The 25,941-nt window shown below is 41.9% G+C and overlaps 3 protein-coding genes across 3 annotated transcripts in view; 1 reads left to right on the top strand and 2 right to left on the bottom strand.

Annotated features, from left to right (window-relative positions):
* The window catches only part of LOC114643402 (zinc finger protein OZF-like), a 719,868-nt gene that overhangs the window by 334,337 nt on the left and 359,590 nt on the right, over positions 1-25,941 (bottom strand). The window contains exon 2 of the mRNA XM_051921851.1: positions 10,052-10,509. Within this exon, the coding sequence (XP_051777811.1) occupies positions 10,052-10,509 (458 nt within the window). The remainder of the gene's footprint in view (positions 1-10,051; positions 10,510-25,941) is intronic.
* The window catches only part of LOC114642086 (zinc finger protein 664-like), a 396,955-nt gene that overhangs the window by 86,627 nt on the left and 284,387 nt on the right, over positions 1-25,941 (top strand). The window lies entirely within an intron of this gene.
* Positions 1-25,941, bottom strand: part of LOC114642003 (zinc finger protein OZF) — a 1,360,360-nt gene that overhangs the window by 1,256,648 nt on the left and 77,771 nt on the right. The window lies entirely within an intron of this gene.

The raw sequence follows: 25,941 nt of genomic DNA, 5'->3' as shown, positions 1-25,941 counted from the left end.
TGTATTTAAAGCAAAGACATTTGCTGCAACTACTTTGATGAGAAATGTTTAGGTACAACACATAGCTGAGCACATCGACTTTCAGCAAAGCAGCAAAAGCAAGAAAACCGCTAAGGAAACAAATGTGTCTTAGCTGTCAATAATGGCACTGTATGAAAAGAACCAGACATATGATCAGGACAGGACGAAAATATCCCTCAAAAATAATTGCAATTTATCATTTTAGATACACCACCATTTTCTATACTAGAAATTTAAGGGTTCCGTCATTTAATTCTTCACTTGGGTGCACGATATACTCTGCAAAGCAGATGATCCTTTTCAGACGTAGCATTACCAAGATGAACACTTTCATGACATCTCATACACAGTGACATGCAAATGTGTCGGGACCCACCTGATGAAAATAACTGTTACTGTGAATAGTTAAGTCAAAATCAGATTAACGGATCTCCAAAAGCCATAAAGTTAAAGATAACACATTCTTTTCTGCATTTTAAACAAGATTTGTATCTTATTTTTGATTTGCAGAGTGAAAAAGGAGTACCCCAGAAATGTTTGTGCACCCCAAGAGATCAGAGGTCTCGGATATCTTTTTTCCCCCCAAGATGTCAGACCCTAATTAGCTCCTTAGGGCTTTGGCTTGTTTACAATCATCATTAGGAATGGCCAGGCGATGCAAAATTCAAAGCTGTATAAATTCTCAGACTCCTCCTCTAAGCAGCTGTCTAACACTCTGAGGAATAAAATAATTTACAGTCACAAAGCAGGAAAAGACTATAGAAGATGTCAAAGAGTTTCCAAGTAGCCACCTCCTCCGTTGGTAACGTTATTAAGAGATGGCAGTTAACAGCAATGGTGGAAATCAAGTTGAGGTCAGGAAGACCAAGACAACTTTCCAAGACAACTGCTCATAGCATTGCTAGAATGGCAAATCTAAACCCCTGTGTCTTAAAGCATTCCTGGTGGTCTTTTGTAGTCAGATTCTGGAGTGGTGATGCACTGTTCTACTGTACAGCAACACCACCAGAAATATGACCTCCAAGGAAGAGCCATAAAAAGAAACATTTCCTCACCACAAAATTTAAAGGTTGTAGATGAACATCTAACAAAGCCTGATGCATTTTGGAACCAAACCATGTGAACTGATGAAGTCAAAAAATAACTTTTTGGCCAAATGTGCAAAGGTGTGTTTGGAGGAAAAAGGACACAGAATTCCATGACAAGAAAACAACTCTGACTGTTAAGGATGGGAGAAGATCAATCACGTTTCAGGCTTGTGTTCAAGCCAGGAGCACCGGGAAATGTTTACTGGTAGAGGGAAAAGTGGATTCAATTAAATATTAAAAATTCTGAAGCAAACATCACACCATCTATAAAATCTAAAAATGAAAAGAGTATGGCTTCTACAAAAGGATAATGATCAGAACTACACCCCAGAATTCACAATGGACTCCACAAGAGGCCCAAGCTTAAGGATTTGTCATGGCTCTCTCAGTTCCTTGATCTGAACATTAATGACAACCTGTGGTTTGACAGACTGCCTGGGCCCATTCCCAGCAGTGATGCCTTCAGCACAGAAAGACAGGGGGAGAAGGATTATTCTGGATACTGTCTCCCCCAGACCGATAGAGGGCAGCCCCCTTGGCTTGCAATGGGGCCACAGGATTGGAGCATGGAAGCTCAACCTTGCTGGGGCCAATTGACACCGCCAGGAGGGCCCTGTTTTGCAGCACTTCCGTCATACCAGGAGGTGCTGCAGGAAGAAGATCATTGGACGCCTGGGGCCTCATGTATAAATGGTGTGTATGCACAAAAATGTTGCATACTCCCGTTTCCATGATCACATCATAATGTATAAAAACTAAACTTGGTGTAAAGCCACGCACGTTTTCACACCAGCTAAATCCTTGGCGTACGTAAGTTATCCACTTGGTTTTGCAAACTGGCAGCACCCAGCGTCAATGTAGTGCTTTTATTTCAATGTGGTTTCCCTTTCTTTTTTAGATCCACATCCTTGACGCGGCTTTATCAAATAATGTGATCCCCCGCTATATCACGCTTCAACTTTTGAGGCTTTACTCTATCATGATTTTTTCTCATACACACTTGCGTCACTACGCATGCGTTTTCTGAGAACTTTTATCTAAGCCCCACGATGGCTCCTAAATGTGCTGCTTTTCTAAGCCTTCTGACAATGAAATTAAGCGCTGGAGGAAGATGCTTACCATCCAGGAGAAGGTGAAACTCTTGGATATGATCAAAGATGAGAATACCCTACAAAAGCCTCCTCACGCATATGAAAAGACAGCGCCAGCAACTGCAAACCGAGATGTTCTTCAGCCACGCACCCAGACACCCACTGCCTACTCCTAGTACTCTCAGCGGAAGAAGACAACGACGCACCTGCTGAAGATACTGCACCTCCTGAAGACTCTCCTACTGAGGTCATGCCTTCATAGGTTAGTGGTTGTGTATAAGAACTGTGTGTGTGTGTAATTAAATGTACAGTACAATAATAATATGATATTTGTAACGTCTAATATGTCTTATTTTGTCTTACTGTATATATTGGGTAATACAACTGTAATGGTGACTAAAGGTTGTTATTTCATGTCTAGAGGGCTCTAATAATGTTAAAAAACGTATTTAGAAGGTCGTAAACAGGTTTTCTATACTCTAACTGCGAAAATGTTTGATTTATAAATAAAGAATCCTACTTTGCAGAAATACATTTATCGTGGTGGAGTCTGGAACGGATTAACCGTGATAAACGAGGGTTCACTGTACACTGAAATTAACCACATATTGTTAATTAATTTAAGGCATCTGATTGTAATGAACCTGTAACAATATAATGGTTCATGGAATGGCCAAACTATTCCAAATACCATAGTAGCCTTAGCCTTGTTACTCTCAAGTATTCATCCCACTGCATCTGAGTGTGTAATCACAGCTCTACAGCAGCTGATCGGAAAGAGAATTATCCGGATACAGCATCAAGTACATGCTGTCTATTTGAACTGCTCTCATACGGCAATGCTTCAGAGCCTTTTGTGTAGGGACATTGCAGTTCAAAAACAGTTTCATCCCAAGAGCTCTAAACTTACTCAATCAGTTCAAGTTCACCTTGTAGAACTGTTTGTACTTATAAGTACAATTACCTCACTGTAAACTTGCGATACAGTTATAATATTGCACAACCTGAGCCACTTTATAAGGCGAGATTGTGCTGGTTTGGACATGTGCAGAGGAGAGATGCTGGGTATATTGGGAGAAGGATGTTAAGGATAGAGCTGCCAGGCAAGAGGTAAAGAGGAAGGCCTAAGAGGAGGTTTATAGATGTGGTGAGAGGGGACATGCAGGTGATGGGTGTAACAGAGCAGGATACAGAGGACAGAAAGATATGGAAGAAGATGATCCACTGTGGCGACCCCTAACGGGAGCAGCCGAAAGAAGAAGATAAAATTTTAACATCATTTAAATAATATATATTGTTAATAATTTAATATGTGAGGACACAGTGTCGCAGCTCTAGTGATGTTCTTGCCTCGCGCTGTATTCTTGCTGGGATTGGCGTGACCCTGGATGGATAGAATAATTAAACATGTACTGCAAAAATATTTCAATGTTCCTTAAAAGTTTTGAAGAATTGACATTCTAAGCTTACAGATGGCTTGACCTCTATTACAGGGCTGATTGTGTGGTGATTGGTGACTTGGAGAAAGAAAAAGGAAGGACAGGAATTGAGGGTTAGCACGTTCTAAAGAGACAGTACTGCTGCAATAAATTATTTCATCGAAGGTCGCCCACGGCTCAGCAAGCATCTTGATGGAGGCAGGAACAATCTCTGGATGAGGTGCCAGTTCATCACTGTCACTGCACCACTGTGTCCCCATGTCTAAAAATGTGCTTTAATTCCTGTCATCATGAAAATGATATCAAATATACATCTCAGTATTTAAATTATTCACAGAGCTGTAATGTCACGAATGTAATGGATTCTGTGTTCTGTCGGAGGAAGAGAAAGCCTGTTTAAGAAGCACATAGTGATTCACACACATACAGCACATAGTCTTGAATTAAAAGTGCCCAAATACAATACAAAGCATTTAACGTGCTGCTTTAGTTATGTTGGGATTTGAGAAACTAGTAAATTAAATGATTTTAAGATGAAGTTTATGATGTTCTACTTTAATGACAAAATAAACTACATGATTAAAGTGGAAAGTTCAAGATTAAAGTTGACATTTCGAGCTTTTTTCCCTACTGTGTGTCTATTTTTTTTGTCTCTGTACCCTAATAAGCTTTCATATGACACTCAGACGGTGGGCTACGACTCGCCTATTCACAGCGACTTTGATATCTGATAACTTCTTTTTTATTTCGGGCACTGTGCGACTTTGTGAACTTGAACTTTTGAGTTTCTCCGCCACTCTGTCACTCAATCAACTTTCTTTTGTTGTTTATATCACTGTTTAAACCAACAAATAGTACGTTTTTCCTTTGCCTCCACTTGGTATTCGATGAAATTCTTCTATTTTCCCCCCGTGCTTTTGCCATTGTCTTTACACAGAACGCTGAGCTTAAGAGCTATTTATATTGATTTGCATATTGAAAGAGGTGTAATTCTGGGAGGAGTTGTGAAGTGGTGACAGGCGTGTGCACATGAGTTACTTTTCATGCTGACCGGGATTTATGGAGCAGAAGAACTTGGAAGTTGGTGTACGCACAGATTTATGCATCTGGAATTTTTTGTGCATATTTCTGCTTTTGTCCGTTTGCCACGTTTTAGTGTGAATTCTATGCACTGCGTTATGCATGAGGCCCCTGGAGTCAATCTGGGTGCCCAATAAAAGGGGCCAATCACCACTATTCAATGGCCAGAGTAGTGAGGAAGAAGGAAAAAAACCTGTGAGGAGGAGTGGAGGTTAAAAGGACTGGAGACAAGAAAGACTGTGCTTGTTGTTGTGGACATTGTGCTCTTGTGAGGAGCGAAGAAAGTGCTTCTCACCTGTAAATAAAGGTGTGCTGTGTGGACAAACTTGTGTCCTGCCTGTCTGTGTCGGGTTAGGGTGGCTGTACACACCCTGGGCTTCACAGTGTATAAAATTCAAAAGAGCAATGCATGCAAGATGGTCCAAGAATCTCACAGAACTAGAAGCCTTTTGGAAATGAGTGGGTGAAAATCCCCCAAATAAGAACTGAAAGACTCTTAGCGAGCCACAAAGAGTGTTTACAGGCTGTGATTTCTGCCACACGGGGTGTTACTAAGTAAGGACCATGCAGGTGCCCACACTTTTTCTTCATACCCTTTTATCTTTTCATTATTTTAAAAAGGTAAATGATGGAAATAAAAAAGTAATCTTATTTAAAATATTAAACAAATTTGTCATCTTCAGCTTTATGCCTTTTGGAGATCAGGGGCCTCATGTATAACGCCGTGCGTAGAACTCACACTATAACATGGCGTAAGCACAAAAGCGGGATTGTGCGTACGCACAGAAAAATCCAGATGCAGGAATCTGTGCGCACGCATACTTTCACGTTCTTCCACTACATAAATCCCGATTTGCGTGAAAAGTAACGCACGTGCACGCGCCTTCTGTCCCGCCCCAACTCCTCCCAGAATTACGCCTCTTTGAATATGCAAATCAATATAAATAGCCTTCTGTGAAAAGACAATGGGAAAAGCACAGAGGAAAATATAAGAATTTCAGCGAATACCAAGTGGAGGCAAAGGAAAAACATGCTATTTGTTGGTTTAAACAGTGGTATAATCAACAAAAGAAAGTTGATCGAGTGACAGAGTGTCGGAAAAACTCGAAAGATCAAATTCACAAAGTCGCACAGTGCCCGAAATCACATATCAAAGTCGCTGTGAAAAGGCGAGTTGTAGCCCACCGTCTGAGTGTCATATGAAAGCGTATTAGGGTACAAACAAAAAACATAGGCACACAGTGGGAAAAAAGCACGAAATGTCAACTTTAATCTCGAAATTTCTTAAAATCGTTTATTTTACTAGTTTCTCAAGTAGCATGTTAAATGCTTTTTTCTGTGTTTGATCTTCTATGTGCTCTATGTGTGTGAATCACTACGTGCTTCCGTTCTTTCTCTTTCTCCGACAGGACACAGAATGCATTACATTCGAGATATTACAGCTCTCTGAATAATTAAAATACTGAGATGTATACGTGATATCATTTTCATGATGATAGGAATGAAAGCATGTTATTAAACATGGGAACACGGTGGCGCAGTGATTGTTCATATCTCACGCAAGAGGCTTGTTGCACCATGTGTGACCTTCGATGAAATAATTTATTACAGAAGTACTGTCTCTTTCAAACGTACTAACCTCCAATTCCTGTCCATACTTTTCTTTCTCCAATCGCCACACAATCAGCTCTGTAATAGACGTGAAGCCATTTGTATGCTTAGAACGCCGATTCTTCAAAACTTTTAAGGAACATTGAAATATCTTCGTAGTACATGTTTAATTATTCTATTCGTCTATCCTTCCAGTGTCGTGTCAGCACCAGCAAGAATACAGCGCAAGGCAGGAGCTATCCGTGAACTAGCTAGCGCTGCGGCACCGTGTCCTCACATGTTTAATTATTAGCAATACAGATTATTTAAATGAAGTTAAAGTTTTATCTGTATACTATAAGCAACATATTTTGCTGCATTTCATCTTAAAAATGATATTGTCATCATACGCGCTTTATAAAGTAGCGCAGGTTGTGCAATATTATAACTGTAGTGCAAGTTTACAGTGAGGTGATTGAGTGCGTTTATAGTTCGTGGGATGAAACTGTTTCTGAAACGCGAGGTCCGTACAGGAAAGGGTTTGACGCTTTTTGCCGTGGTTGAGGTAGTGTGTACTTGAAACTGTATACCGATAATTCTCTTTCCGATCATCTGCTGCTGTGATTTACACTCAGATACAGTGATATAAATACTCCGAGTGGTGCAGTGAGAGTAATATGGAAAAAAATGATCCGCAGTGGCAACCCTTAACGGGAACAGCAAAAAGAAGAACAAGATGCAGTGAGCGTAACAACGCTAAAGCAGTTCTGGTATTTGGAATACTATGGCTATTCCCTGGCCCATTATATTGCAGCAGGTTAATTACAATCAGATGTATTACACTAATAAACAATATGCAGTTAATTTCAGTGTATTTATAAAGCCGCGTCAGGAATGTGGAGCTAAGAAAGAAAGGATGAGCACACAGGGACAGTAGTTTGACCATTCTGTGGACCATTATATTGTTACAGGTTAATTACAATCAGATGCATTAAATTTATGAACGATATGCGGTTAATTTCAGTGTATTTGACAAAGCCGCCGCCGTGGATGTGGATCTAAGAAAGAGTAACCACACAGGAACAGTAGCACTGCTTTGACGCTGGGTGCCGCCAGTCTGCAAAACCGAGCGGAGAAATTGCGTACACCAAGGTATGAGTTACCGTGGAAATGTGCGTGGCTTTACGCCAAGTTTAGGTTTTATACATCGTGATTTGAGCGTGGAAAGGTTCGTACGCAACATTTCTGTGCGTACGCACCGTTTATACATGAGGCCCCAGGTCATCTTTTTCTTACTTAGCTGGTCACAGTAACAGAAATTTTGCCCAGGGTGCCTGAACTTTTGTATGCCACTGTGCCAGCTTTGCCGTTAGGGAATTCAATCTCTACAAGTTCTGTGAATGGATCAAGACGAGCGAGAGGGCCATTCATGGATTGTTCTTTGTCTGCCACCTCCTCCTAGACTCACCCAGTAATGAACACAAATCTCCACACAACATCACTGGGAGGACCACTGAGGCAGACCAGTCATGCCAACCTGAGGAGTGGTAAAACTGCTCAGGCAACATAAATAGAAAAAAAAAAGTTAAAAACTATTAAACTGCTTCACTGCTCCTTAATAGCTACTGTGATGGATGGCCGGCTAAATATTCCGGCCCACACCTCCAGGCCGCCAGGTGGAGCTCTCCCAACAGCATGGAGGTTCCCCGAATTCCAGCAGGGCCTTATGGACCTTGTAGTTTGTATGCGCAGCCCTGCTGGATACCATGGGGACCACCGGGAGCCGCTGTGGGGAGGCTCTCAGACTGCTATGTGCCCTATAACCTGGAAGTACGTCCTGGACACATGAACAGGAGAAATGACGTGCTTCCAGGTTGAAGAAAAGGACTTTTACTCTGACCCGGAAGTAATGAGGACTTGTGGATTGTTGGACAGGAACCACTTCCAGGTCAGGGGGTATAAAAGGACTCTGGGACAGCCCAGACATTGAGCTGAGCTGGGAGGAAGGGTGGCTAAGTGTCTGGGAGAGGAGGATTGAGAATAGTGTATTGGTTATTGATTTATTGTATGTGTAGTGTGGAGTGGAGGGTGCTTAGTGCACAATATTATAATAAAAATAAGAAATATTATACTTTTACCTGGTGTTTGGCGTGGTACCTGAGGGTTCAAGGGAGCTCTAGCGCCCCCTACTGTTACACTACCAAAAAAAAAACGAAAGTGTTTAGGAGCAAAAGTCATATTTAATTCACACTCACATAGAAGGAGCACAGACTAGCACAGAACACACAGCCTTTGTCACTTTATGATATAAGAATGATGTCAACATGTCAGTCTAAGTTGTTTCTCCAATCCACCGCTTCAATGTGTAATCCAAAGGTTTGACGTTTCATCCAGATACTTCTTTAAGGATGTCACAAGAACCTTACAAGAACTGAAGAGATGTGTAAAGCTGGCAAATGTGATAAAAGAATTTTGGAAGACTTGGGTGTCCATCAATGCACAGAAAGCCGTATTGTCTACAAAAATGGAGGAAACTCACTTCTGGAATGGGCAACCCACAAAGATCACAGCATGAAAGCAGAGGTGAATAGGAACCTAGACAGGTAGAGCAAAGGGCCTGCAGAAGTCTCCAGGACTTGAGAAATTCTCTGTCCATGTGTTCTTATGGAGAAAAGTGTAAGAATGTAGTTTACAGAAGGACAACACCAAGGAGTTCAACACATTCTAGCAAAACCATCACTGCACATCTTAAAACTTGTAAAAGATCATCATGATGTTCCAGAACAGACAATGTTCTATGAATGAATGAGACAAAAGTTGAAGTCTTTGGACAAAACATGCAACACCATGTTTGGTGGTAATACAAAAGTGGACATTAATACTAAAGACTCAAGGTGAATGGAGCATCATGGTTTGGCCTGCATGTTTCTTCGTGGCCTGGAACACTTGACATGATCAACAGTCACTGAATTGAAAATATTACCAAGAAATCTGACCGAAAAATATCAGGATAGTAGAAGCTTAACAAAAGTTGAGTGATGTTACAGGACAATGAGCCCAAACACAGGAAGAAATCAAAAACAGAAAGGGTTAAACATACGGTAACTGGTGATCTGGAATGGCCAATAAGAGATACGAGATGCTGTGGCCTGACCTAAAGAGAACTGATCAGAAAAGGGCTCTCAGGGATGAAGGAACTGAAAAGGTTTGGAATGAAGGAATGGGTTAAAATTCATTGCTGATCAGTAGCTACAAAAAGTTATGTTTAGGTCATTACTGTTAAAGAAGGGTCAACCAGTCTGTAAAGATAGGAGGGTCAGTGAGTGGACTGTGAATGTTTAAACGATGTGTTCAGGACTGACAAGAATCCGTCCAGTTGTTTGTGTTATTACAGTAGTTTAGGACAACTGAGGCTGTCTGTAATCGGAGCTAAGTTGAAGATCAGACCACATTGTTAAGAGGAATTAATATGGATACCCAGGAAATTCCAGAGGGATCAATACCTTTGTCTTGCTCTTGGACATTTGTAAAGCACTCTTTATCGAGGATAGGCTGAGGACTTTTGAATAAAGTCACTATAATGGAAGAATAGCCAATTGCTAAACTTTACATAACAATAGATGAAATCTCACACTAAATTAAAACACACAATAAAATAAAGTATTTTCACTCCATTTCTAAGTTTCTCATAAAAATCATAAGACCCAACCCTAAATCTTACACATTTTTATTTTGCACTTACTTTTTCTAGACTTCTTTGAAGGTGGTCGCTTATTTTTCTGAGCTCTAACAGATGCAGTTTGCTCAGCCCTCATTGGTTCAGACTCTGATGATTCAGACTTCACATTGATAGAAGGCTCTGGAGATGAACAGTGTCTGCTATGAGAAGAGTCCAACCTGGTCACCATTCCATCTTGACACCCATCATGACAGTGGACTTCTTTTACAATGTCCAGATTTGTATGGTTATGTGTCTCAATACTGACAGACTTCTCTTCTGGTTCTTCTTTAATGCTCACTGGCTGCAGTTCACTGTCCTCCTCCTTGATGCTCAGACTTTCCTGTTTAAGGTAGATGGACTCCCACTGACAGTCCTCCTTAATATTTACAGTTTTCTCCATGATATTTGCGTCCACATCACAGGTCTCCTGTTTCACATCCATTGAGATGTTCCAGTAAACAGCAGCTTTTTCTTTTTCTCTGTTAAAAGAACAGGAATAAACTTCATTAAAACTTCATCACTTATGTCTAAAGACACTTGAATATCATTTTAGAACAGGCTCTATGTTATGGTTTATGTAAAGTTAGACAGTTTGTAGCATGCTGACAGTAACGCATTGCTCTTCATTTCAGATTATCAGATGTGAAAAAATCCTGGGAGTGGAGTGAAGGTCCAACAGAATCTGAAACGAGAAGACCATCTGGGACCACCAGGTGCTCCGGTTTCCTCCCACATTCTAAATTGTTCCTAGTGTGTGCTTGGTGTGTGTGTGCCCTGCGGTGGGCTAGCACCCTGCCCGGGGTTTGTTCCTGCCTTGCGCCCTGTGTTGGCTGAGAGATAGCGATAGAGAGATAGATAGAGAGAGATAGATAGAGAGATAGATAGATACTTTATTAATCCCAAGGGGAAATTCACATACTCCAGCAGCAGCATGCTGATACAAAAACAATATTAAAGAGTGATAAAAATGCAGGTTTAACAGACAGTAACTTTGAATAATGTTAACGTTTACCCACCCCGGGTGGAATTGAAGAGTCACATAGTTTGGGGGAGGAATGATCTCCTCTGTCTGTCAGTGGAGCAGGACGGTGATAGCAGTCTGTCGCTGAAGCTGCTCCTCTGTCTGGAGATGATCCTGTTCAGTGGATGCAGTGGATTCTCCATAATTGATAGGAGCCTGCTGAGTGCCCGTTGCTCTGCCACGGATGTCAAACTGTCCAGCTCCATGCCTATAATAGAGCCTGCCTTCCTCACCAGTTTGTCCAGGCGTGAGGCGTCTCACTTCTTTATGCTGCCTCTCCAGCACACCACCGCATAAAAGAGGGCGCTCGCCATAACTGCCTTATTGCAGATGTTGAAGGATGCCAGCCTTCTAAGGAAGTATACTCAGCTCTGTCCTCTCTTGCACAGAGAATCAAATCAGTATTGGCAGTCCAGTCCAATTTATCATCCAGCTGCACTCCCAGGTATTTATAGGTCTGCACCCTCTGCACACAGTCTGCTCTGATAATCACAGGGTCCAGGTTGATTTGGAAGTCCGATGTACTGAACAGGACCGGAGAAAGTACAGTCCCCTGTGGCGCTCCTGTGCTGCTGACCACAATGTCAGACCTGCAATTCCCGAGACGCACATACTGAGGTCTGTTTGTAAGATAGTCCACGATCCATGCCACCAGGTATTGATTGGCTCCAGCGGACCTCTGTGACCCTGTAGTTGGGATATGGCGGGTTGGATATTGGATGGATGGACCTCAGTAAAAAGCAAAATTTCCCCATTGTGGCAAATAACGTTCTACCAATTCCATTCTATCTATTGCTGGACACTGGATTTGCATAATCTGTTTGTTTAAATTGGTGCACATGTTTTTAATTTTATTGGGTATAACATCAGAAGAGTGACTTTGATACAACACGTATGCCACTTGAGCCAGTTTGTGAGGGAGGTCGTGGTGGTCAGCTTAATAATTAGGGAGTTTGGTCGCAGGTGGACACACAGGTGACATCGCCGAGTGGAGGTGAGACTTGTGCTGGTATTTCTTAAGAGGGCAGCATTTAGTGTGTGAGGTGATTACTGTGCTGTGAGAAAGACACCCACCGTGTGGACTGACTGACGGGGCAGGAGAGGTAAACATTTGAGATGGTGGTGGTTTTTAAATTGATTTTATGATCTTGGGTTTACTTTGTTTTGGGGGGGTAGATCTTGCTGACTGAGGTAAATCTTAGCCCTACTTAATAATTAATCCACAAATCGATTATCGAATAGCGATACGCTTTTTTATGTTATGTTTAACAGTGGCTGTTGTTGGCCTCGGTTTCCTCAAATTGTGATTATTTATGGAATGAATGTATTTACCAGCTTTCTGCTGGTCAGTTGAAGGTGGCATTTGGAGTTGTAAATCAATCTGCACCACTTTCTCCTTAATCTTTGTCAAATGAGCTTGGACTGAAGGAATACACGGTAAGAAATCAAAATGTAGAGTAGGAGGTGGCGACGGTGAAACAGGATGATGTGAAATAGAAAATGGACTTGAATACGTGAAGTGAACTGGAGACACACACACTGATGATTGAATAGAAAAGACACGCGGGCGGCCACAGGAGGATTCACTCGAGTAAAGTTTGGCGCTGGGTTGGAGGTCGTGCTGCTCGCCCTTCTCTTAAATCGTGTGCAGTAACTCTGAGTTGAGCGAATGAGAACTTACACATCCATAAAACGTTATCTCCAAACCCAGAGCACTTATCTTTGTTTGTCTCTCCATGTTCAAATTCTTAATATGAAGACTTTTCAGTGAGACATCGCACTCTCAAATAACCTTACAGTTTTTATATAACTTAATATGAAACTATGAATCAATTTGCACTCATCGCCATACTTTAATAATTGTTGTAATGTTAATTTACTCATTCCTAGAGATTTAAAATGTTGAACTTGATGTAATTTACATGCCACACGCCCTAATAATACACGCTCTACAGTCTCTAGCTGATTACGTGATCTACACACTCCAGACTGGTGCTGCCTTGTCTTGAATTGTGTATAATTTAACCTAATATGCCCAATCCTGATGCAAGTTAATTTAATTTCTCCTCTCTTGTTCTGCCCCCTTTTCCTACGAATCTCACTCTGCTTTCTACTCTGTACATATGCCTTCCCTTACTGTCAGTGTCCCACATGATTTGCCACATCTCATCGATTTTCAGTCGTGTCAGACTGTTAACTTCGGATTTACTGAATGTTAATTCTAATTCAATAATATAAGATGTTTAGTTGCTTTTAGGGTGGCACAGTGGCGCAGTGAGTAGCGCTGCTGCCTCACAGTTTGGAGACCTGGGGACCCGGGTTCGCTTCCCAGGCCCTCCCTGCGTGGAGTTTGCATGTTCTCCCCGTGTCTGCGTGGGTTTCCTCCGGGCACTCCGGTTTCCTCCCACAGTCCGAAGACATGCTGGTTAGGTGGATTGGCGATTCTAAATTGGCCCTGGTGTATGCATGGTGTGTGGGTGTGTTTGTGTGTGTCCTGCGGTGGGTTGGCACCCTGCCTGGGATTGGTTCCTGCCTTGTGCCCTGTGTTGGCTGGGATTGGCTCCAGCAGACCCCCGTGACCCTGTGTTCGGATTCAGCGGGTTGGAAAATGGTTGGATGGATGGATAGTTGCTTTTATTGCCAAATCATCCACAATTTTGTTTCCTTTGACTCCTTCATGTGCTGGGACCCATAAGTAAATTAGCATATCAACTTAAATTCTCTAACTGATATAATATTTGAATTACTGTGGCAGATCAGTTTAATTTCGCTCCGCTACACCACAAATTTCAAAGATGTCCACCCGGAGGACATCAGAGAGGCTGAGAGACACGGCGCAGATCAGTCACCGGCACACACACACACACACACACACACACACACACACACACACACACACACACACACACACACACACTACACTCCAAGGTGAGCGCTGTTAGTATTCATTGATCCAAACTCTGCAGTTGAAATACTGTACTGTGTATGTAAAGTGTAATGTGACTAAAAGTACGTGCTGCACAACTAAATACAGCTGTCATTCAACATGAAACAGCGCCTGGACATCACTTTACATGCCTTGTGGTGAAAAGAGAACCCAGCGAGTTTTACGGAGGTTGACATTAAAGGTCCATTTGAGTGCTAAAGCTAAAGAGCAGTGCAGATTAACACATCTGGACCTGCTTTAAAAGCATCTGACTTTAGCAGTAACATCCCTCCCTCGTGAACACATCTTCAAGGTCCAAATAGGCGATCAGTAAAAGTCGTCTTAGTCACAGCACAGTATAATAACAAAACATTTCCTTAAATAAAAATGATGGTTGTGCTGTCTCTACCATTCCTAACCAATCTTCCTGTTACAGGAGCACAATCCCAGTCACCAACGCATTTACCGTGTTACCCCCAATCAAACAATGATAGAACAGATTCAAACTGATTACAGAGTCGTCGTGACCCGTAATACTAAAGCTCTTCTTTGCAATATTAAGCATTCTACCAATCAGCATTGGCAAGATATATAATTTAGAGTTGTGTTTCTTGATCCTAAGTATTATCAGGCACAATCTTTTAAAATGTATTGATGACCTACAAACCCATCAACAGGGGATGCACACACCAGTGTGTTTCTTTGTGTCGGTCCCAAGACCAGATAAATGGGGAGGGTTACGTCAGGAAGGGCATCCAGCGTAAAATTTTGCCAAATCAATATGTGGACAACAATACAAATTTCCATACCGGATCAGTCAAGAACTGGGTTAACAACGATCGCCACCAGTACTGTTAGCCAACAGGGTGCTGGCGGAAATTGGGATACTGTTGGCCGAAGAAGAAGAAGGAGAAGTAAAGGGGGGAGACGTGTCCGGAGGCAGGAGGAGAGGAGGAAAATAAAGAGAGTGGAACTGAGGGTAGGAACTTTGAATGTTGGCATTGGCACTGGCACTGGTAAGGGGAGAGAGTTAGCAGATATGATGGAGAGAAGGAAGGTTGATATATTGTGTGTGCAAGAGACTAAATTGAAGGGGAGTAAGGCCAGGTGGATTGGAGGTAGATTCAAATTGTTCTATCATGGTGTGGACGGCAGGAGGAATGAAGTAGGGGTTATTCTGAAGGAACAGTATGTCAAGAGTGTTTTGGAGGTGAAAAGAGTGTCAGACAGAGTGATGATTATGAAGCTGGAAATTGGAGGTGTGATGGTGAATGTTGTTAGTGCATATGCACCCGAAGTTGGGTGTGAAATGGATGAGAAAGAAGATTTTTGAAGTGAGTTGGATGAAGTGATGAACAGTGTACCCAAGGGATAGAAAGTGGTGATTGGAGCGGATTTCAATGGGCATGTTGGTGAAGGGAACAGTGGAGATGAGGAGGTGATGGGTAGGTATGTTGTCAAGGAGAGGAATGAAGAAGGTCAAAGGATAGTGGATTTTGCCAAAAGGATGGACATGGCTGTGGTGAATACGTATTTTAAAAAGAGGGAGGAACATAGGGTTACGTAAAAGAATGGAGAAAGATGCACACAGGTAGATTATATCCTATGCAGAAGAGTCAATCTGAAGGAGATTGAAGACTGCAAAGTGGTGGCATGGGAAAGTGTAGTTAAGCAGCATAGGATGGTGGTCTGTAGGATGACATTGGAGATCAAAAGGAGGCAGAGAGTGAGGGCAGAGCCAAGGATCAAATGGTGGAAGTTGAAAAAGGAAGACTGCAAGGTTGAGTTTAGGGAGGAGGTGAGACAGGCACTGGGTGGCTGTGAAGAATTACTAGACAGCTTGAAAACTACAGCAGATGTAGCAAGGGTGACAGCAAGAAGGGTGCTTGGCGTGACATCTGGACAGATGAAGGAGGAAAATGAAACCTGGTGGTGGGATCAGGAAATACAGGAGAGTATACAGAGGAAGAGGATGGAAAAGAAGAAGTGGGAAAGTCAGAGAGATGCAGAAAGTAGACAACAATACAAGGAGATAAGATGGAAGGTGAAGAAAGAGGTGGTGAAGGCTAAAGAAAAAGCGTATGATGAGATGTATGAGAGATTGGACACTAAGGACGGAGAAAAGGACCGGTGGGCTAGAGAGAGGGACCGAGCTGGGAAAGATGTGCAGCAGGTTAGGGTGATAAAGGATAAAGATGGAAATGTACTCACAAGCGAGGAGAGTGTGGTGAGCAGATGGAAAGAGCACTTTGAGAGGCTGATGAATGGAGAGAATGAGAGAGAGAGAAGAGGTTGGATGATGTGGAGATAGTAAATCAGGAAGTGCAACGGATTAGCAAGGAGGAAGTAAGGACAGCTATGAAGAGGATGAAAAATGGAAAGGCCGTTGGTCTGCATGACATACCTATGGAAGCATGGAAGTGTTTAGGAGAGATGGCAGTGGCGTTTTTAACCAGACTGTTTAATGGAATCTTGGAAAGTGAGAGGATGCCTGAGGAGTGGAGAAGAAGTGTACTGGTGCCGATATTTAAGAATAAGGGGGATGTGCAGGAGTGTAGTAACTACAGGGGGATAAAATTGATGAGCCACAGCATGAAGTTATGGGAAAGAGTATTGGAAGCTAGGTTAAGAAGTGAGGTGATGATTAGTGAGCAGCAGTATGGTTTCATGCCAAGAAAGAGCACCACGGATGCAATGTTTGCTCGGAGGATGTTGATGGAGACATTTAGAGAAGGCCAGAAGGAGTTGCATTGCATCTTTGTGGACCTGGGGCCTCATGTATAAACGGTGCATATGCACAGAAATGTTGCGTACAAATGTTTCCACGCTCAAATCGCGATGTATAAAACCTAAACTTGTCGTAAAGCCACGCACATTTCCACGGTACCTCATACCTTGGCGTACGCAATTTCTCTGCTCGGTTTTGCAGACTGGTGGCACCCAGCGTCAAAGCAGTGCTTCTGTTCTTGTGTGGTCTTTCTTAGATCCACATTCCTGACGCGGCTTTATAAATACACTGAAACTAACTGCATATTGTTTATTAGTGTAATGCATCTGATTGTAATTAACCTGCAGCATTATAATGGTCCAGGGAATAGCCATAGTATTCCAAATACCTTAACTGCTTTAGCGTTGTAACTCTCACTGCATCTTCTTCTTCTTTCAGCTGCTCCCGTTAGGTGTTGCCACAGCAGATCATCTTTTTCCATATTACTCTCACTGCACCACTCGGAGTATTTATATCACTGTATCTGAGTGGGGAATCACAGCAGCAGCTGATCGGAAAGAGAATTATCGGTACACAGCATGAAGCAGATGCTGCCTCAGCCACGGCAAAATGCTTTAGAGACTTCCCTGTACGGACTTCGCAGTTTAGAAAAAGTTTTATCCCAAGAACTCTAAATGCACTCAATCAGTCCATCAAGTGCTCCTTGTAGAACTGTTTACTTATAAGTACAATTACTTCACTGTAAACTTGCACTACAGTTATAATATTGCACAACCTGCGCCACTTTATAAAGCGCGTATTTCCATATGATGACAATATAATTTTTAAGATGAAATGCAGTAAAATATGTTGATTATATTATACAGATAAAACTTTAACTTCATTTACATAATCTGTATTGTTAATAATTAAACATGTGAGGACACGGTGCCGCAGCGCTAGCTAGTTCAGGGATTGTTCCTGCATTGCTTTGTATTCTTGCGCTGACGTGACACTGGAAAGATAGACAGATAGAATAATTAACATGTACTACAAAGATATTACAATGTTCCTTAAAAGTTTTGAAGAATCGGCGTTCTAAGCTTACAAATGGCTTCACGTCTATTACAGAGCTGATTGTGTGGCGATTGGGTATTTGGAGAAAGAAAAGTAAGGACAGGAATTGGAGGTTAGTACGTTTGAAAGAGACTGTACTTCTGTAATAAATTATTTCATCGAAGGTCGCGCATGGCGCAGCAAGCCTCTTGCGTGAGATATGAACAATCACTGCGCCACCGTGTTCCCATGTTTAATAACATGCTTTAACTCCTATCATCATGAAAAAGATATCAAGTATACATCTCAGTATTTTAATTATTCAGAGAGCTGTAATATCACGAATGTAATGGATTCTGTGTTCTGTCGGAGGAAGAGAAAGCCTGTTTAAGAAGCAGGTAGTGATTCACAGAAATAGAAGATCAAATACAGAACAAAGCATTTAACGTGCTACTTTAGTTACGATGGGATTTGAGAAACTAGTAAATTAAACGATTTTAAGATGAAGTTTATAATGTTCTACTTTAATGGTAAAATAAACTACGTGATTAAAGTGGAAATTTCGAGATTAAAGTTGACATTTCGTGCTTTTTTCCCACTGTGTGCCTATTTTTTTTGTCTGTACCCTAATAAGCGTTCATATGACACTCAGACGGTGGGCTACGACTTGCCTTTTCACGGTGACTTTGATATGTGACAGCTTCTTTTTTATTTCGGGCACTGTGTGACTTTGTGAACTTGAGCTTTCGAGTTTCTCCGACACTATGTCACTCGATCAACTTCCTTTTGTTGATTATACCACTGTTTAAACCAACAAATAGTACGCTATTCCTTTGCCTCCACTTGGTATTCACTGAAATTCTTATATTTTCCCCCGTGCTTTTCCCATTGTCTTTTCACAGAAGGCTATTTATATCGATTTGCATATTCAAAGAGGCGTAATTTTAGGAGGAGTTGGGGCGGGACAGAAGGCGCGTGCATGTGCGTTACTTTTCACGCTGATCGGGATTTATTTAGCGGAAGGACGTTGAAGTTTGCGTACATACAGATTCCTACATCTGCATTTTTCTGTGCATACGCACAATCCCGCTTTTGTGCTTACGCCATGTTATAGTGTGAGTTCTACGCATGGCATTATACATGAGGCCCCTGGAGAAAGCATATGACAGGATGCCTCGACAGGAGCTGTGGTATTGTATGAGGAAGTCGGGAGTGGCAGAGAAGTATGTAACAGTTGTACAGGATATGTATGAGGGAAGTGTGATAGTGGTGAGATCTGCGGTACGAGTGATGGATGCATTCAAGTTGGAGGTGGGATTACATCAGAGAACGGCTCCGAGCTCTTACTTATTTGCAATGGTGATGGACAGGCTGACAGGCGAGATTAGACAGGATTCCCCGTGGACTATGTTGTTTGCTGATGACATTGTAATCTATAGAGATAGTAGGGAGCAGGTTGAGGAAACCCTGGAGAGGTGGAGATATGCTCTAGAGAGGAGAGGAATGAAGGTCAGTAGGAACAAGACAGAATACATGTGTGTAAATGAGAGAGAGGTCAGTGGAATGGTGAGGATGCAGGGAGTAGAGTTGGCGAAGGTGGAGGAGTTTAAATACTTGTCAATGTCAATTTATTTATATAGCACATTTAAAACAAACATAAGGGGCAGTGGGTAGCGCTGCTGCCTCGCAGTTGGGAGACCTGGGGACCCGGGATCGCTTCCGGGGCCCTCCCTGCGTGGAGTTTGCATGTTCTCCCCATGTTTGCGTGGGTTTCCTCCGGGCACTCCGGTTTCCTCCCACAGTCCAAAGACATGCAGGTTAGGTGGATTGGCGATTCTAAATTGGCCCTAGTGTGTGCTTGGTGTGTGGGTGTGTTTGTGTGTGTCCTGCGGTGGGTTGGCACCCTGCTCGGGATTGGTTCCTGCCTTGTGCCCTGTGTTGGCTGGGATTGGCTCCAGCAGACCCCCGTGACCCTGTGTTCGGATTCAACAGGTTGGAAAATGGATGGATGGATGGAAAACAAACATAGTAATGCTGTGGCCAAAGTGCTTTACAAAAATAGAACAAATTAACATAAAACATAAATTGAAATAAAATATATGAACATAAAATAAAATACATAATAAACAGAAGTAATGTTATATACATAAAAAATAGAAGTACAGTAATCCCTCCTCCATCGCGGGGGTTGCGTTCCCGAGCCACCCGCGAAATAAGAAAATCCGCGAAGTAGACACCATATGTTTATATGGTTATTTTTATATTGTCATGCTTGGGTCACAGATTTGTGCAGAAACACAGGAGGTTGTAGAGAGACAGGAACGTTATTCAAACACTGCAAACAAACATTTGTCTCTTTTTCAAAAGTTTAAACTGTGCTCCATGACAAGACAGAGATGACAGTTCAGTCTCACAATTAAAAGAATGCAAACATATGTTCCTCTTCAAAGGAGCAAACAATTCAATAGGGCTGTTTGCTTTTAAGTATGCGAAGCACCGTGCAGCATACTTAAAAGCTGCACACAGAAGGTAGCAACGTGAAGATAATCTTTCAGCATTTTTAGACGAGCGTCCGTATCGTCTAGGTGTGCGAACAGCCCCCCTGCTCACACCCCCTACGTCAGGATCACAGATAGTCAGCGCAAGAGAGAGAGAAAGAAAAGTAAGTTGGGTAGCTTCTCAGCCATCTGCCAATAGCGTCCCTTGTATGAAATCAACTGGGCAAACCAACTGAGGAAGCATGTACCAGAAATTAAAAGACCCATTGTCCGCAGAAACCCGCGAAGCAGCGAAAAATCCGCGATATATATTTAAATATGCTTACATATAAAATCCGCGATAGAGTGAAGCCGCGAAAGGCGAAGCGCGATATAGCGAGGGATTACTGTAATGTTATATAATCACAAAGAGGAAACCATCAGTATTACTGAAGGTCACGGAATGCAAGTGAGTAGAAATGAGTCTTTATTCTTGTTTTAAACAGTTCAATTGTAGACGACTCCTTTATATGATGAGGTAAAGAGTTCCACTGCTCTGTCCCCCTTGTTTTACACTTGGTACGAGGGACAACCAGAGACAGTTGAACAGAAGATCTAAGCACTCTAGATGGCTGATGTAAAACACACAGTTCAGATAAATAGGCAGGAGCAAACCCATGTAAAGATTTAAAAACTAGCAGCAAGATTTTAAAATCAATTCGAAAACTGACAGGCAGCCAGTGTAAAGAAGCCAAAGTAGGAGAGACAGAGTCATACTTTCTTGCCCCAACCAGAAAGCGAGCAGCAGCATTTTGGACCAACTATAACCTGTGTATCAGGGATTTGTTAATCCCAGAATACAGCGAGTTGCAGTAATCGAGGCGAGAAAAAATAAACGCATGAGTAGCTATCTCAAGATCCCTAGAATATACGAAAGGCTTTATCTTACCTAATAGACGAAGTTGGAAAAAGCAACTCTTGACTACAGAATTTACTTGTTTCTCAAAAGAGAGGATACTGTCAAAGGTAACACCAAGATTGTGGACTTGAGGTTTGGAAAAGACAAAGAAAGAGCCGAGAAGTCCAAGACCAATTTGGGCTTTAGCTGATGGACCCACTATAAGCACCTCAGTTTTATTTTGATTTAGATCAAGAAAATTATTAGCCATCCAGGATCTTGATTCAGACAGACAGTTGTGGAGTTGATTTGTTGTAGAGTTGCAGACAGGAATATAAACCTGAGTATCATCAGCATAGCAGTGAAAAGAAATGTTAAATTTCCTAAAAATTGCTCCAATAGGGTGAAGGTATATGAAGAATAAAATAGGACCCAAAATGGATCCCTGAGGAACACCATATTTAAGAGGAGCAGTAGAAGAAGAAGAGGAATTAAAAGTCACTGAAAAGTGTCTACCAGTTAAATATGACCTGAACCAGTTAAGAGAAGCCCCTTTAAGACCAACAAGATGTTCAAGCCGCATCAGCAATATCTCATGGTCAATGGTGTCAAAGGCAGCGGACAGGTCAAGGAGGAGAGGGACTGCCGCATCACCTGAGTCAGTAATAAGAGAGATGTCATTGAACACTTTCAGGAGGGCCGTTTCAACACCATGATAATGCCTAAAGCCAGATTGGTAGATCTCAAATAAATGGAGTTAAGGTGATCAACCAATTGATTATAAATAATTCTTTCTAGAATTTTAGCCAGAAATGGCAGTTGGGAAATTGGACGAAAATTGGCTAAAACTCCAGGGTCTAATTCTGCCTTTTTTAGACAGGGACGGACTGCAGCATGTTTAAAAGATGAGGGCACAACTCCCGAACTAATAGAATTATTGATGATGGCTAATAAGGGTGGGCCCAACACATCAAAGACTTCCACTAAGAGACGTGGTGGTACAATATCCAGAGGACTGGGAGCTGGTTTAAGGGTGTCAATAGTTATTTTTAGCTGTGAAAGTGAGACTAGATCAAAGGATTCTTAGACAATGTCATGATTATTAGTAGGAAGTTCATAGCCCGTCTGAACAATGCCACGGCAGATGGTATCGATTTTGCTGACAAAGAATGATAGAAACTGGTCACATGAATGAACAATGCTATTTGATCCCATCGCAGAGTGGGGGTGAATGGACGCATTAATTGAATTAAATAAGACCCTAGGATTCTTTGAATGACGGGATACTAAATCGGCAAAGAAATTTTGTTTTGTTATCTTAACTTCAGCCTGGAAATTGAAAAGAGAAGTCCTAAAAATCTGTTTAGAGACAAACAGTCCATCTTTTTTCCAACGCCGTTCAGCAGTTCGACAGGCGCGGCGCAGTGATCGTGTATTTTCATTTAGCCAGGGAGCAGGTCTACCCTTATTACTGCGTATCTTGGGTGGAGCAATTGAGTCTAAAATCGTTTTACAGGAAGAATTACATTTTATGACAGAATCATCGATACCACTATTTTGGTCATGCACATAAAGACTAGAGAAAATGGTTTTAAAATCAGACATAATAGAAGAATTTAAAAAGCTCAAGCAGCGTGGGGGACAGCTATTAGTAGGGACATCGACAGTAATATTCAGATCCATCATTATAGAAAAGTGATCAGTAAAAGAAACATCACATAAATCAATATTATTCACTGAAATATCACGAGTAAGAACAAGATCGAGGGTGTGACCGAGAGAGTGGGTTGGCGTAATAATATGCTGTATAAAATCAAATGAGTTCAAAAGTGATAAAAAGTCATTGACCAAAGGTTTCGATTGACAACAAACGTGAATTTTGAAATCACCAACAATAAGAACTTTATCATGAGAGAGGGTGATATCAGCCAAGAGATCAGAGAATTGAGAGATGAAAGTTTCATTAATTACAGGAGGTCTATAAACTACAGCAAACAGCAGAGAAGGGGAGCTGCACACTTCAAAAAGTTGGAGTTCAAAGCTACTAAACGGACCACTTGTAAGGCTCCGACACAAGAACATACTTTTAAAAACAGTGGCAATGCCCCCCCACCCCACGACGAGTCAGGCGAGGAGAGTTTAAAAATGAATAACCTGGTGGAGTCAAGTCAGTAAAACAAGAAGAGTCACCATTGAAAATCCAAGTCTCAGTGATGAAGAAGAAATCCAGATTATTTGAGATAATAAAGTCTTGCAGAATAAAAGTTTTATTAGACACTGATCTCACGTTCAAGAGAGCAGCCTTGATAGAAGTAGAAGATCTCGTTGCGGGATGAGCACGGGTGAGTGTGCAAAGATTAGCAGCGTTTACTACTCGACTGCAGACTGAGGAAAAGTGATGCTGTGTTGAAGTGGAGAAATTAAATCCGGTGTCCAGCGCCCATGAACCAGTGGTGGAGACCTGAGCAGGAGAAGATGGGTCATAGACGACTCGCAGGCATCGGGAATCAAAGCTCTGGGACTTAAGTCGGCGTTGTTTAACAGCAATTCTGGCTCTTTTCCCACGATGGCGGCGAGTGCGTTTGCGTCTCCGAGGGGCATTCAACTCACTGATATAGGTGAACACCGGTGTCCAGGTGAAGAAGTCAGGAGATGAATAAAACAAAGGTGGAGGTTCACAAAAAATCCAACCAGGAGATGAAAATTGAGAGGAAAGCAAGCCAGAAAATATGTTTAGTAAAGACTCACGATCATAGGACAGTGGCCGTTGGGATAAACTAAAACATAAAAACATAAAAACAAAGTTAAAACTAGAGAGACAAGCAGACGGCCAGCCACACCAGTCGGCGCCATCTTCCAATCAATACTTGGGATCAACAGTACAGAGTAATGGGGATTGTGGAAGAGAGATGAAAAAGAGAGTGCAGGCAGGGTGGAATGGGTGGTGAAGAGTGTCAGGAGTAATTTGTGACAGATGGGTATCAGCAAGATTGAAAAGGAAGGTCTACTGGATGGTAGTGAGACCAGCTATGTTATATGAGTTGGAGATGGTGGCACTGACCAGAAAGCAGGAGACAGAGCTAGAGGTGGCAGAGTTAAAGATGCTAAGATTTGCATTGGGCGTGACGAGGATGGACAAGATTAGAAATGAGTACATTAGGGGGTCAGCTCAATTTGGACGGTTGGGAGACAAATTCAGAGAGTTGAGATGGCGTTGGTTTGGACATGTGCAGAGGAGAGATGCTGGGTATATTGGGAGAAGGATGCTAAGGATAGAGCTGCCAGGCAAGAGGAAAAGAGGAAGGCCTAAGCGAAGGTTTATGGATGTGGTGAGAGAGGACATGCAGGTGATGGGTGTAACAGAACAAGATGCAGAGGACAGAAAGATATGGAAGAAGATGATCCGCTGTGGTGACCCCTAATGGGAGCAGTCAGAAGAAGAAGACGCTGTGAACTCGCAATCAGAGTCCTGCGTGCTCTGATACAGTTGAAAGCTTCACGCATGCACATAAAGTTCAAGTGTTTTAACTGTCCGCCCATCCTTACGTATTCATCATCAAAACGTTGTGAACACACATAGTAATCCTAGACTGACCTCCTCGACAGTTGGTGTGATTAGATAGAATAGCTGTTAGGTTTCCCATCGCATACCTGACGTTTCAATTTCGCTTTCAACTTTTTAGCAAACTGTCACGTGTAGCCAGGGTCGGGTCCGGCTGATGTCATAACAAGTGCGTCACGAAGTGGTCGTGGTTAAAATGCAGCGGAGCTCACAAGAATATCCAACAGAGACACACGAGAGCGCAGTGCAGTAAGTCAAGTCATGGATAATGTCAGGTACGCTTTTATGTATGTATGTATGTATGTATGTATGCATTTTCTCATTTGATTTACTTTTACAAATGCCATTCGCTACAAGATGCTTTTTGATTCCTGTGGCCTGCTTATAATCACTCCACTCTCAAATAGTTAAAGTGTTCTCACCAGCTTTAAGTCAAAGTCAAAGGGAACTTTATTGTCATCTCAACCATATACAAGTATACAGATAGACGAAACTGCGAAGCTCAGGGTCCACAGTGTAACAACATTTTAATAAATTAAAAATAGAATTAAAATTAAAATTGAAACACAAACAAGACAAGACATTGTGTAAAGACAAGACAAAGAAACAGCAGCAATATTGATGTGTTGTTAGCAATATGAACATTGATGCAATGTATAGTATTTACAATCTAGATACATAAATATAGTCAATAGATATGTAATTTAATAAATAAATAATAGATATAGATAATACAGAAATTATCAGTGTGAGACATGTGTAAACAATGACAAGTCAGAATATTTCACAGCAGAAGGATATCAAGAGAGTCAAAATCCTTAAAGGTCAGTATGAGATTTTCAGTTCTTCTCTACCTGCACACTCGTCTTTGCAGGACAGTGGCTTGCATGTATAAAAGTTCTGTTTTTAGAGGTGGTTGAAGCCGTGTGGAAGATCCCAGATGGCAGCATAATGTTAAGGAGTCTGACAGCTTGGGGGTAAAAACTGTCCTGCAGCCTGGTAGATCTGGCTTTGATGCTGCAGTATCTTCTCTTGGATGGCAGAAGTGTGAAAAATCCATGTGAGGGGTGTAAGGGGTCCTGAACAATGATGCAGGCCTTGCGGACACTGCGTTTGTAAAATATGTCCTGTAGTTTCACTTGAACATTTGCAATATTTTCAATTAACAAACCTCACTAAATGAACTTCGCCAGTTCTGATTCAACTGTCATCGGCACATTAACGTGACTCGGGGTATTCGCTGCGGCTCCATTTTTAATTAATT

The sequence above is a fragment of the Erpetoichthys calabaricus genome, assembly GCF_900747795.2.
Source record: "Erpetoichthys calabaricus chromosome 1 unlocalized genomic scaffold, fErpCal1.3 SUPER_1_unloc_27, whole genome shotgun sequence".
Classification (NCBI taxonomy): domain Eukaryota; kingdom Metazoa; phylum Chordata; class Cladistia; order Polypteriformes; family Polypteridae; genus Erpetoichthys; species Erpetoichthys calabaricus.
Note: the sequence above shows the minus strand (reverse complement) of the source record. Positions and strands in the feature narration are given on the sequence as shown.